The sequence below is a fragment of the Quercus suber genome, unplaced genomic scaffold (genome assembly GCF_002906115.3).
Source record: "Quercus suber isolate HL8 unplaced genomic scaffold, Cork oak 2.0 scaffold_575, whole genome shotgun sequence".
NCBI classification, from domain to species: domain Eukaryota; kingdom Viridiplantae; phylum Streptophyta; class Magnoliopsida; order Fagales; family Fagaceae; genus Quercus; species Quercus suber.
Window position 1 is genome coordinate 124,143 of NW_027070020.1, and position 13,903 is coordinate 138,045.

The 13,903-nt window shown below is 33.6% G+C and overlaps 1 protein-coding gene across 1 annotated transcript; it reads left to right on the top strand.

The window, feature by feature from the left end:
* The first annotated feature begins 425 nt into the window (after positions 1-425).
* Positions 426-1,652, top strand: LOC136063773 (uncharacterized). The gene has a single exon (XM_065764656.1). It carries the CDS (start codon positions 426-428, stop codon positions 1,650-1,652), a length of 1,227 nt encoding a protein of 408 aa, XP_065620728.1.
* Positions 1,653-13,903: the final 12,251 nt, after the last annotated feature.

The window sequence follows — 13,903 nt, forward strand, 5'->3', positions numbered from 1 at the left end:
AAGTTTTTATGCAAAAAAAAAAAAAAGTAATTAATATTTTATTTTTTTTTTTTTTTTTTTTTTCATAAAAGTGATATCAATTTTTCTTCTCCTCTTTGTAGGAGTCTTTCCTCTCATCTAGGGTGAGTTATATTTCTTCTACTTTCGGGTAGGGGCTGATTTTCCATCATCCTAAATTCAGTGGTGTGGGGAAGATTTGCTTCCACTAAGATACTTGTTTTTCTTATAACTAGTGAACAGGAGCCATAGTATGAAGTTACCAACCAAAGGGAGTATACTTCTTCAGTCCAAATGGAGCGGATTTTATTGAAAGACTTCAGAGTATCCACTTGACGGAGGAGGAGGGTGAAGTTATAAAGGTTCGATCAGAGAATCGTGCTAAGATATTGGAGGAGTGTTCTTTAAGTCTAATGGGTCGTTTTCATATGACGAAACCAATCAATTTATGGGCTGCCAAAAATCTACTAAGGTCAGTGTGGAAACTTGGCCATGATCTGAAGATTAAGGATGTTGGTGAGGGCCTAATGCAATTCAAATTCTCCATGGAGAGCCAACTGAATTGGGTCCTGAATAATGGACTGTGGAGCTTCGATAATCACTTATTGTTATTAAAACGATGGGAGAAAGGAATGATGACGTTTACTGTGGATTTCAAAGTTGTACCAATATGGGTTCAGGTTTGGGGATTGCCTTTTGATCTCATGAATGAAGAAGCAGGAAAAGATATCGGTGGCGGCATTGGGAGAGTCTTGGAAGTGGATTGCAAGGCAATTGCTGCGGATCAAGCTTGCTTCCTTCGAATTAGAGTTGAATTGCCATTGGATAAACCGATCCGGAGGGGCACTCCAGTACTTAGCCCGGAAGGTGTGAGGGTGCAAATAGCTTTCCAGTATGAAAGATTGGTTGGGCTGTGTTTTAGCTGTGGCAAGCTCGGACATGAAGCAAAGGAATGCCTGAGTAATGTCTCGGCTACAACGGGTGAAAGGTTGTATAGGGAGTGGCTCAAGGTGGGGTTCCGACGTCAAACTAAATCGGGTGGTAGGAATTTCGGAGCACAGTCAGGTGACAGGGACGTTACCAGTGATCAGGCTAAGGATCCATTACAAACACCACAGCAACACAGCACGAGCTCATCGACAGCAAACCTAGCCAAACTGGAAACCGTTACTAATAGAGAGAAATGGCAGGTATTAATTACGGAATTAGTGGAGGGGAGTAATTCCATGAGTAATGAGCAACCCCCACATCAATGCGCAATGCAAACTGATATTCCTGAAATCATGCAACCCGATATTTTAGGGAAGAACTTAAGCACGTTGCCAATCACGTATGTGGAAATGGATGAGGGAGTTAATACCACCGACCTATGTGAGGAAACCCTAGCTGATATGATTAATAATAAGGCACGTGCCTCTCCACGTGATACCAAAAAGAAGCCTTCATCTGAAACACGTAAGTGGAAAAAGAAAGAATGCCAAGACGATAGCAACACGGGACCGAAACAAATACAGACTGAGATTGACGGACACAAGCTGGTTGGGCTGAAACGACAGAGAAAATCTAGCAAGGATGAAGGAAACACAGGGGAAAGAAAACGAAGCAAGGCACAGACAACTTACTCACCATACATAGTGGCAGGGGCTGACAGTTAGCCTTGCCGAGCAGAATGAACCTGTTAAGCTGGAACTGCAGGGGGCTTGGGAACCCCCTAGCAGGTGCAGTCCTCTCTCATTTGGTGAGGGAGAAAGGTCCCAAGGTCCTGTTTTTGATGGAGACGAAACGGACGGTAGGTGAGATGAAAACAATACAAGTAGAATTGAGGTATGATAATATGCTCGCTGTTCCTTGCATCCATAGGGCAGGCGGCCTAGCTATGCTCTGGAAGGAGGAGATCACTTTACATATTTAGACCTACTCTCAAAACCACATTGATGCCCATATCATAACTGACCCAGCCAATCCTTGGAGACTTACCGGTTTTTATGGGAGACCAGAAGAACATCGCTGACATGGGACACCTCTTTTTTTTTTTTTTTTTCCTGGGTGCTTTAGTGCCCGTTTGTTTGGGCGTTTTGAGCCCAAAAGTTGGCTTTTTTAAAAAAGCCAAACCAAGTTCAGCATTTGGTGATTATAAAACGCAACTTTTTGATAAAAGTTGCATTTTATATTTGTGAAGGAAATGCGTGTTTCAATTATGGACATTTTCGGTCCATTTTGTAAAAGCTGGACTAGGCGTTTGATATATATATCCGTTGGGTGAGTTCAATTACCAAATTACCTTTCATCAGTTCTCAGTTCTCACGCTAGTCTGCCCTCACCGTGCTGCTACAAACACAACACCGCCCAACTATCACCGGTCTATCACCACAATCAACAAAATCAAAAAATCCCATTTCAAACCCAACTCAAAATCAACTCAAAATCAAACCCAAAATCCACAAAAAATCAACTCAAAATTTAACCCATTAACTGAAAACCCATAACCCAAACCCAAAATCAAAATCAAATACAAACCCAATGTTTCAATCATCTTCATCTTCTTCATCATCATCATCATCATCTTTTGTCTTCCTCTCGGCTTTCGAATTGTCAAAAAAAAAAAAAAAGAGCTCAGCGGTGGAACGTTCTAGAAGTGAAGTGAAAGAGAAAAATGGGAAAGAAAAAAGATAAAAGGAAAAGTAAAGTGGAATGTTCTGGAGGGGAAAAAGGGGAAAGAAGGGTACGTGTGTGGAGGTGTGTGGATGAGAAAAAAGAGGGAAAAAAAAAAAAAGAATAAAGAGAAGGGTACGTGTGTGGAGGTGTGTGAAGGAGAAAAAAGAGGGAAAAAAAGGAAAAAAAAAAGAAAGAAAGAAATGTTATCACAATATTTTCACAAATTTTTTCACAATAAATTTTAAAGAGTAGGTTATTATTAGCTAATATTGGTGAGAAAAAAATAATTTTTTTAGAAAGAGAAAAAAAATAATTTTAATAGTATGTTAAAATTAAAATCAATATCAATTTTATCACAATATTTTCACAATACTTTCACAATAAATCTTAAAGAGTATTATTAGCTAATATTAGTAAGAAAAAAATATTTTTTTTAGAAAGAGAAAAAAGTAATAGTATGTTTAAATTAAAATTAGTATCAATTATCACAATAATTTCACAATACTTTCACAATAAATTTTAAATGGTAAGTTATTATTAGCTAATATTGATGAGAAAAAAATAATTTTTTTAGAAAGAGAAAAATTGATTTAAGTATATGAAGTAGTTGATTTAAGTATGAAATAAACTACAACTTTTATAAGTGCTAGCCAAACACTCAATTTTTTCAAAAAACACTTTTTAACAGTTTTTACTAAACACTCAGCTTTTTCATTATGCACTTTTTGAAAACTCAACTTTTTTAAAAAACTCAACTTCAAAAAGCTGAACCAAACTCACCCTTAATGACTGCTTAAAAAAAAAAATTTAATTGTTTAGTGATTTGCTAAGAGACTTGTAGTTCAATTGTTTAGTATTTTCTAGTATTTTCAAATAATACAGTTAACTTATAAATTCCATCACAGATGTTTAGTGATTTGGTCATTAGGAGCTTTGCTGTCCACAAAGGGAATTTTGTGTAAACTCACTTACGATGAAACAAAATGTTATAAGAGAACTTATATTATTAGCTTATTATTATTTTGTTCTCAGTCTCACACGCACCAATCCACAAAGATCAGCAGAAATGGGGGTTGATCTATGCGAGAAGGATGAAGGTAATTGTGTGATTATATTAATGTGTTCATAGGGGCATTTTACATGATTTTATGTATTTGCAAGAATTTGGAAATAATTATCTTTTAGCTCTTTAAACTTTGAATTTAACAATGAAAATTGTTGCAACATGTGCAGGGCTATAAATGAACCAAGTCGTTCATAAACAGCTCGGGCTTTGCTCGATAAAAGGCTCGTTCATGTTTGTTTGTTTATAAACAAGTCAGGCTTAAACTTTAGTTTTAGGCTTGTTTAATAAACAAGCCAAGTCCAAGTAAAAAATATTGTTCGTGAACAAGCTTGTGAGCACTAAGGCTTGATACAAAAGTAACAAAACAAGTTGAGGCTAGGCTTATTTATGGGTTTGGTAAGAAAATTGATATGAGCTTGACAAGTTAACTCATATCCTTCCAAGACTTCAATTAATTATTAGTTGAGACCACTCATCTAAACCAAATAGGCTAGATAATAAACTTGATATAGGCTTGATAATATACTTGTGTTGGATCTCAAGCTCAAAAACATGATATTGAGCTTGAGTTTGGGCTTGATATTGAGCTCGAGCTTAGCTTGACCAATGAATCAAGTCAAGCTCAGCCGAGCTCAAGCTTTTATACTTTACAACAAGCTCAAGCTTGAACATTATTTGTAGGCTCGTATCAAGCTCAAACCAAGCTTGAACATTCTACTTTTACTGTCGAGCCGAGCTTGAACAATCACTACTCGACAAAGCTTGGCTCATTTACAGCCCAACATGTGTAATTTAATAGCAGAGTCAATTAGGATTGATTGTTACCTTTTATTTTTTATTTTTTATTATTAATTTAAGGAGACAACTCATGCCATAGTGTGGAGGGAAAAAACAACTAACCCTTAAAAAATTAATAAAATAAGAAAGTGGCTCATGTTCATGCATGGCTTCATTTCGTTGAGTATAGCATGATTGATCTGATTGCTTACCCTTATTTATTTATTTATTTAAATTTAATGAGACAATCCATAGTGTGAAGGGAAAAAAACAATTAACCCTTTAATAAAGTGGCTGACGTTTGGCTCCATTTCGTGGACAAAAATAATTTGAGAGCATTTGCTAAACAAAGTGAATTATAGATTACCATCATTAGAGTTGCCTACCATCATCAGTTGGGTAAAGTGTCAGGCGGGTAAATATGGGTTCTCTCTTTCTTAATGAAGAAAATTAAAATTTAAGTTATTTATTTATGGTCAAATTTCAAATTACAAATAGGCAAATAAATGGTCAAATTACAAATGAATAAGTTGTAATTTACTCTTATTATTTTGTTCTCTCCCTCACATGCGCCAATCCACAACGAACGGTAGAAATGGGGGTTGATCTATGCAAGATGGATGAAGGTTGTGTAAATATTTTAAAGTGTTCATAAGGGCATTCTACTAGATTTTATGTATCTGCAAGAATTTGGAAATAATTATCTTTTAGCTTTAAACTTTGAATTTAATAAAGAAAATTGTTGCGACATATGTAATTTAATCACAGAGTCAATCAGAATTGGTTGTTTACTTTTTTTTTTTTTTTAAATTATTATTATTATTAATTTAAGGAGACAACTCATGCCATAGTGTGGAGGGAAAAAACAGTTAATCCTTAAAAAAAATTAATAAAATAAGAAAGTGGCTCATGGGTGGCTTCATTTCATTTGACTTTAGCAAGATTGGATCCCGATTGCTTACCCTTATTTATTTGTTTATTTAAATTTAAGGAGACAACTCATGGTGTGGAGAGAAAAAAAACAATTAAACCCTTTAAAAAATAACATGGCTCACGTTTGGCTCCATTTGGTTGACTTTAGTATGATTGGTTTGATACTTCAATAAAAATAAAAATAGATTTAATTTTTAATGGGAAAGAAATTTATTTATAAATTCAATATTACATATATGGTGGATTTAAACCCTAAATGTATATATTGAAAATACCAAAAAGTACAAATTGAGTTACAAAATTTTTAACATAAATATAATTCTTTTCCACGTTAGCTTTAATTGGCCAAGCAAATGGTATATATCAAATTTATGAGAAATTATTGTGTAGTCCGGGACTACCAGGTCAGCAAGCTGATCTTGTAGTCCAAGCCAATAAAAAAAAGATAAATCATTAAAAAAATCATGACATCATCTTGCCTGCCATGTCAACCCAATAATTCTAACTCTTCTAACATCCGTTAACCCATTAAAGCCAATTCAATTTTTTTTTTCTAAATTTTAGATTTGAATTGAGTAGGCGAATCTTTAAAACTTTTGGGAATATAAAAACTTTTCGTTTTTTAATTTTTCCAGTTTTACCTTTGAATCTGGCAATTGGCAAATATATTTCCTGGATGAGTACTTTGCTCGTCCACCAGAACACCCAACCCCACCAACTCCGACGGGGAACTCTCCTTCAGCTTCCGCTCATCCTCGCCCAAAATGTTCAGCCGCAAATCGCCCTATCCCTCTCTTCCTACTGTAGTAGCCTCTCGAGCTACTTCTTCATCTCAGCCTCCGTCACCAGGAATTTTAGGGACTAGGTTATTTATTTATTTATTTTATATATAGACTTTTACCTTTTTTCTAAGTACTGGTGCTTTAATGGTCAAACCAAACCTTCTTTGCCCTGATTTGTTTCGTTTTGCTTTCACCTTCTAACGCCCACAGAACTGACAGAATTAAGGGGACATTAGATTAAGCCAGACATGGTGGGTGACGTGGCAAGTAATATGATGTCATCAATTTTTAACAATCTGTCTTCATCTCATTGGTTGGGACTACAAGATCAGCTTGCTGAACTTGTAGTCCTGGACTACACAATAATTTTCCCAAATTTATGGAACCAATTCATTTCCTTTCTAAAAGAGTAGAATGAATTTGAATTTTAAATGTTTATGTGAAAAACACTAAAGGCTAAAAGAGTTATACATGTTAAGTTATTTCCTTAATTATATTTTAATTTAGTAGAATATTTATAGTATTTATTATAATTTTATAAGATGTTATAAAAATTCAACCAATTAAAAATTTAATAAATTTTTTATATATTTGTCTTCAAATTTTAGTTATGTTTTTAAGTAAGCTTTATAACAAGTGAATGAAATGGATGATGACATGATATTTAATATATTCTTTCAATTACTTATTTTGCAAAAAAAAAAAAAAAGTATTTACCGTCTTATTTTATTATATTTTCAAGCAGTTTTACTTTTTACTTTAAATCTAGCAAATAGATTATATGAGAGAGAGAGAGAGAGAGAGAGAGAGAGAGAGAGAGAGAGAGAGAGAGAGAGAGAGAGAGAGAGAATNTTCACAATAAATTTTAAAGAGTAGGTTATTATTAGCTAATATTGGTGAGAAAAAAATAATTTTTTTAGAAAGAGAAAAAAAATAATTTTAATAGTATGTTAAAATTAAAATCAATATCAATTTTATCACAATATTTTCACAATACTTTCACAATAAATCTTAAAGAGTATTATTAGCTAATATTAGTAAGAAAAAAATATTTTTTTTAGAAAGAGAAAAAAGTAATAGTATGTTTAAATTAAAATTAGTATCAATTATCACAATAATTTCACAATACTTTCACAATAAATTTTAAATGGTAAGTTATTATTAGCTAATATTGATGAGAAAAAAATAATTTTTTTAGAAAGAGAAAAATTGATTTAAGTATATGAAGTAGTTGATTTAAGTATGAAATAAACTACAACTTTTATAAGTGCTAGCCAAACACTCAATTTTTTCAAAAAACACTTTTTAACAGTTTTTACTAAACACTCAGCTTTTTCATTATGCACTTTTTGAAAACTCAACTTTTTTAAAAAACTCAACTTCAAAAAGCTGAACCAAACTCACCCTTAATGACTGCTTAAAAAAAAAAATTTAATTGTTTAGTGATTTGCTAAGAGACTTGTAGTTCAATTGTTTAGTATTTTCTAGTATTTTCAAATAATACAGTTAACTTATAAATTCCATCACAGATGTTTAGTGATTTGGTCATTAGGAGCTTTGCTGTCCACAAAGGGAATTTTGTGTAAACTCACTTACGATGAAACAAAATGTTATAAGAGAACTTATATTATTAGCTTATTATTATTTTGTTCTCAGTCTCACACGCACCAATCCACAAAGATCAGCAGAAATGGGGGTTGATCTATGCGAGAAGGATGAAGGTAATTGTGTGATTATATTAATGTGTTCATAGGGGCATTTTACATGATTTTATGTATTTGCAAGAATTTGGAAATAATTATCTTTTAGCTCTTTAAACTTTGAATTTAACAATGAAAATTGTTGCAACATGTGCAGGGCTATAAATGAACCAAGTCGTTCATAAACAGCTCGGGCTTTGCTCGATAAAAGGCTCGTTCATGTTTGTTTGTTTATAAACAAGTCAGGCTTAAACTTTAGTTTTAGGCTTGTTTAATAAACAAGCCAAGTCCAAGTAAAAAATATTGTTCGTGAACAAGCTTGTGAGCACTAAGGCTTGATACAAAAGTAACAAAACAAGTTGAGGCTAGGCTTATTTATGGGTTTGGTAAGAAAATTGATATGAGCTTGACAAGTTAACTCATATCCTTCCAAGACTTCAATTAATTATTAGTTGAGACCACTCATCTAAACCAAATAGGCTAGATAATAAACTTGATATAGGCTTGATAATATACTTGTGTTGGATCTCAAGCTCAAAAACATGATATTGAGCTTGAGTTTGGGCTTGATATTGAGCTCGAGCTTAGCTTGACCAATGAATCAAGTCAAGCTCAGCCGAGCTCAAGCTTTTATACTTTACAACAAGCTCAAGCTTGAACATTATTTGTAGGCTCGTATCAAGCTCAAACCAAGCTTGAACATTCTACTTTTACTGTCGAGCCGAGCTTGAACAATCACTACTCGACAAAGCTTGGCTCATTTACAGCCCAACATGTGTAATTTAATAGCAGAGTCAATTAGGATTGATTGTTACCTTTTATTTTTTATTTTTTATTATTAATTTAAGGAGACAACTCATGCCATAGTGTGGAGGGAAAAAACAACTAACCCTTAAAAAATTAATAAAATAAGAAAGTGGCTCATGTTCATGCATGGCTTCATTTCGTTGAGTATAGCATGATTGATCTGATTGCTTACCCTTATTTATTTATTTATTTAAATTTAATGAGACAATCCATAGTGTGAAGGGAAAAAAACAATTAACCCTTTAATAAAGTGGCTGACGTTTGGCTCCATTTCGTGGACAAAAATAATTTGAGAGCATTTGCTAAACAAAGTGAATTATAGATTACCATCATTAGAGTTGCCTACCATCATCAGTTGGGTAAAGTGTCAGGCGGGTAAATATGGGTTCTCTCTTTCTTAATGAAGAAAATTAAAATTTAAGTTATTTATTTATGGTCAAATTTCAAATTACAAATAGGCAAATAAATGGTCAAATTACAAATGAATAAGTTGTAATTTACTCTTATTATTTTGTTCTCTCCCTCACATGCGCCAATCCACAACGAACGGTAGAAATGGGGGTTGATCTATGCAAGATGGATGAAGGTTGTGTAAATATTTTAAAGTGTTCATAAGGGCATTCTACTAGATTTTATGTATCTGCAAGAATTTGGAAATAATTATCTTTTAGCTTTAAACTTTGAATTTAATAAAGAAAATTGTTGCGACATATGTAATTTAATCACAGAGTCAATCAGAATTGGTTGTTTACTTTTTTTTTTTTTTTAAATTATTATTATTATTAATTTAAGGAGACAACTCATGCCATAGTGTGGAGGGAAAAAACAGTTAATCCTTAAAAAAAATTAATAAAATAAGAAAGTGGCTCATGGGTGGCTTCATTTCATTTGACTTTAGCAAGATTGGATCCCGATTGCTTACCCTTATTTATTTGTTTATTTAAATTTAAGGAGACAACTCATGGTGTGGAGAGAAAAAAAACAATTAAACCCTTTAAAAAATAACATGGCTCACGTTTGGCTCCATTTGGTTGACTTTAGTATGATTGGTTTGATACTTCAATAAAAATAAAAATAGATTTAATTTTTAATGGGAAAGAAATTTATTTATAAATTCAATATTACATATATGGTGGATTTAAACCCTAAATGTATATATTGAAAATACCAAAAAGTACAAATTGAGTTACAAAATTTTTAACATAAATATAATTCTTTTCCACGTTAGCTTTAATTGGCCAAGCAAATGGTATATATCAAATTTATGAGAAATTATTGTGTAGTCCGGGACTACCAGGTCAGCAAGCTGATCTTGTAGTCCAAGCCAATAAAAAAAAGATAAATCATTAAAAAAATCATGACATCATCTTGCCTGCCATGTCAACCCAATAATTCTAACTCTTCTAACATCCGTTAACCCATTAAAGCCAATTCAATTTTTTTTTTCTAAATTTTAGATTTGAATTGAGTAGGCGAATCTTTAAAACTTTTGGGAATATAAAAACTTTTCGTTTTTTAATTTTTCCAGTTTTACCTTTGAATCTGGCAATTGGCAAATATATTTCCTGGATGAGTACTTTGCTCGTCCACCAGAACACCCAACCCCACCAACTCCGACGGGGAACTCTCCTTCAGCTTCCGCTCATCCTCGCCCAAAATGTTCAGCCGCAAATCGCCCTATCCCTCTCTTCCTACTGTAGTAGCCTCTCGAGCTACTTCTTCATCTCAGCCTCCGTCACCAGGAATTTTAGGGACTAGGTTATTTATTTATTTATTTTATATATAGACTTTTACCTTTTTTCTAAGTACTGGTGCTTTAATGGTCAAACCAAACCTTCTTTGCCCTGATTTGTTTCGTTTTGCTTTCACCTTCTAACGCCCACAGAACTGACAGAATTAAGGGGACATTAGATTAAGCCAGACATGGTGGGTGACGTGGCAAGTAATATGATGTCATCAATTTTTAACAATCTGTCTTCATCTCATTGGTTGGGACTACAAGATCAGCTTGCTGAACTTGTAGTCCTGGACTACACAATAATTTTCCCAAATTTATGGAACCAATTCATTTCCTTTCTAAAAGAGTAGAATGAATTTGAATTTTAAATGTTTATGTGAAAAACACTAAAGGCTAAAAGAGTTATACATGTTAAGTTATTTCCTTAATTATATTTTAATTTAGTAGAATATTTATAGTATTTATTATAATTTTATAAGATGTTATAAAAATTCAACCAATTAAAAATTTAATAAATTTTTTATATATTTGTCTTCAAATTTTAGTTATGTTTTTAAGTAAGCTTTATAACAAGTGAATGAAATGGATGATGACATGATATTTAATATATTCTTTCAATTACTTATTTTGCAAAAAAAAAAAAAAAGTATTTACCGTCTTATTTTATTATATTTTCAAGCAGTTTTACTTTTTACTTTAAATCTAGCAAATAGATTATATGAGAGAGAGAGAGAGAGAGAGAGAGAGAGAGAGAGAAGAGAGAGAGAGAGAGAGAGAGAGAGAGAATAAAACCTAATAATTTAAATTATAAAAAAATCAATAAATGAAAAAATGATAACAAAAATTGAAAACGTTGATGTTTAAAATAAAAATAGAGCTAAAAATATTAATTTCGATAATTTAATTGTTAATGTAATGAAATATCTTAACAAAATAAACAATTATACTCGACACAAGTATTGAAATTCAATTAAGTTGATATATTTTTGTACGACTTTTAAATGCGTTTATAGATAATATATATTTTTCATTGTATTTATTTATTTATTTTTTGTATAATAAACAAGGTTTTTATTAAATAAATATTTACATACATGTAATATATAGATAAATGTACTATACTAATTAAGCAAGACAATTTCATTTTGAGAATCTAACCAAACCCAACCCAATTCCCACAAATTAGGTTGGGTTGGTTTTTACAACTACCATGGGTTCAGTGGGTTGAAGAATTATCAATTTGAGGAAGTCGAAATGAGTTGAAAAACATCCCAAACCTAACCCAACCCACCTATGCACACTCCTATTTTCCCATCTATTTCTTCCTCTCTCACTCCACTAATTTCTATCTGCCTCTCTCTCTCCACTCCTATTTCTTTATTCCAAGCACAATTACTAAAATCTCAAATACAATTTTGAAAACTCATGACATGGACTTTCAGCTTAAGAATTTTTAAGCACTAAAACGCATTTTGTAAATCTTATGATTAATACTCACACACAGATTTCCAGCCATACAACTCTTTAGTAAAAGACAACAAAAACAACGTAATTACATCCCCCTATCTATTACATCTCAAACAAAGCCATATATTGTGTAAAATAAACCCCTCACCCCCCCCCCCCCTTTTTTTTATAAAGAAAATGTGTAAAATAACCTTTTCCCTAACCATTTTTTCCCCTCATCAAACCAATGCATCAGAATTCATCAAGAAGCACATAAAAAATAAAAATAAAAAAATCCTCAGTTGCTTCACTTCGGGCTTCATTTATTCTCTAAAATAGAGAAAGTGTTGTCTTCTACCACCTTCGTATCTAAGCCGATGACTGAAGAGAGTTTCATCAAAATAGCTCCGCCACTTCACTTTCTTCAAGCAGAGCTCTTTCACAAGAGGAAAGCTTCCTTTAAGTGTGTAGATCAAAGGGTGACTTCTCTCCCTTTTCTTGTGCCTTCTTCATTCACGTATCTTCATTTCCTTTTCTTAAAACAAAGCGTAAAGCTAACATTGCAAGCCCTCATCATAGTGGAGTAATCTTTCATTTACTGATAATGTATTCTTTGCCAAGATGAAGTTTCTGCGGAGAAGGATGTTGGGCCTTGTGGAAAGGCAAGTTTTTTTCAGTGATGATGTATTTATGGAAGACCTCCTTATTCGGAGCGGCTACTGACGTGGGCAAATGTATTGTTGCAATAGTAGAGGACCTTTTAGCCCCCAAGATCATCAATACTCTTGTACCTTTGCTATTTGCATTGCGGGCTGTTTCTAATTCTGCCATAAATTCTGATTCTGCTGCAAAAGTGATCTTCCAGCAGAAGTGGCTGAGTCTGCCACTCATTTTAGGGCGCCTACAAGTGGTGCCACTATAGATATTTTTCCAAAGGGAAATGAGGATGCTTTAATGAGAAATCTTCACTTTCTAAACACTTTCTTTGTCATTTTGCCACAACCGCTGTTGGTGAGGATATTACTGCCTCTTTGATGAAAAATGCATAGATGTTGTGAACTAAATCTCTTAACTTTGTTGTAGTCTTCCGTAGATCTTATTTCTCCCAATTCTTTTTTCTCATGTTGCTAAGCTTGGCTGTGTCTCTCCAATTCTTGTGGTCTGCCATTGAATGCGTTGCTTGAGAGATGTTTGGACTTCATCGTTGATTTCCACCTTTTGTTCCTTTTCATATGTTTCTGTTGTATCTTTCTTCATGGCAAGCCAATAGTAACCTATTTGCAGCAGGCATCTGTAAAGCTTTTTCTTCCTTTGGTGCTCCCCACACTCTCCTGAGTGTATTTCTTTTATAATTTCTTTTGCTTCTTTAGGGCCCAAACATCTTAAGGGGTCCCCATCGCACCCTTTTTTGAAAATGACTACATTGTGCAAAAAAGTAGCGTGTTGTCAACCTCTTAGGCTTGTATCTTTTGCTGTGTTTTTGCAGCAGGACGCCTTCTGTCAGGTACAGCATGAATGAGCTTCTCCAGTCTTCGCTGATGAACATAGTGTAATTTTCCTCTCTGTCTGCCGCAAGCTGGCAGGTCCCACACTGGGTTTGGACTTGATTTGCATCTTTATCCATACTTGGCCGATAAAAGTCTACCCTCTGGAGTCTGCAGTAAAGGCTGACTTCCCCGTAGGATCCGTAAGTCTTGTCATATACTTCTTTTAACTTTCTTTGGGCTTCCGCTTGCCGCACGCACCTGGACAATACACCACCCGGCATCCTGCGGTACAACTCTTCTTTCACCAGGACAGAGTCTTTCAATACTTTTAGTTTTGCGTCATTTCCTTCCTTCGTCAAAGCTTTTTTATGGGGATCTGCTAGTCCCCTTCGCACTGTTCTTCTTTGAATCTTTCTTTCAGCCTCTCAATTATGGACTCTTTTCTCTTGCTGACCTTTACTCTGGTGCTATCCCCTTCAAACATTATTTGCGAGCCTAGTGCGGCCAAAGCATTG

What these genes read in the sequence shown, in the direction of transcription:
- LOC136063773 (XM_065764656.1), top strand. Translation starts at nt 426, where the DNA reads ATGACGAAACCAATCAATTTATGGGCTGCCAAAAATCTACTAAGGTCA.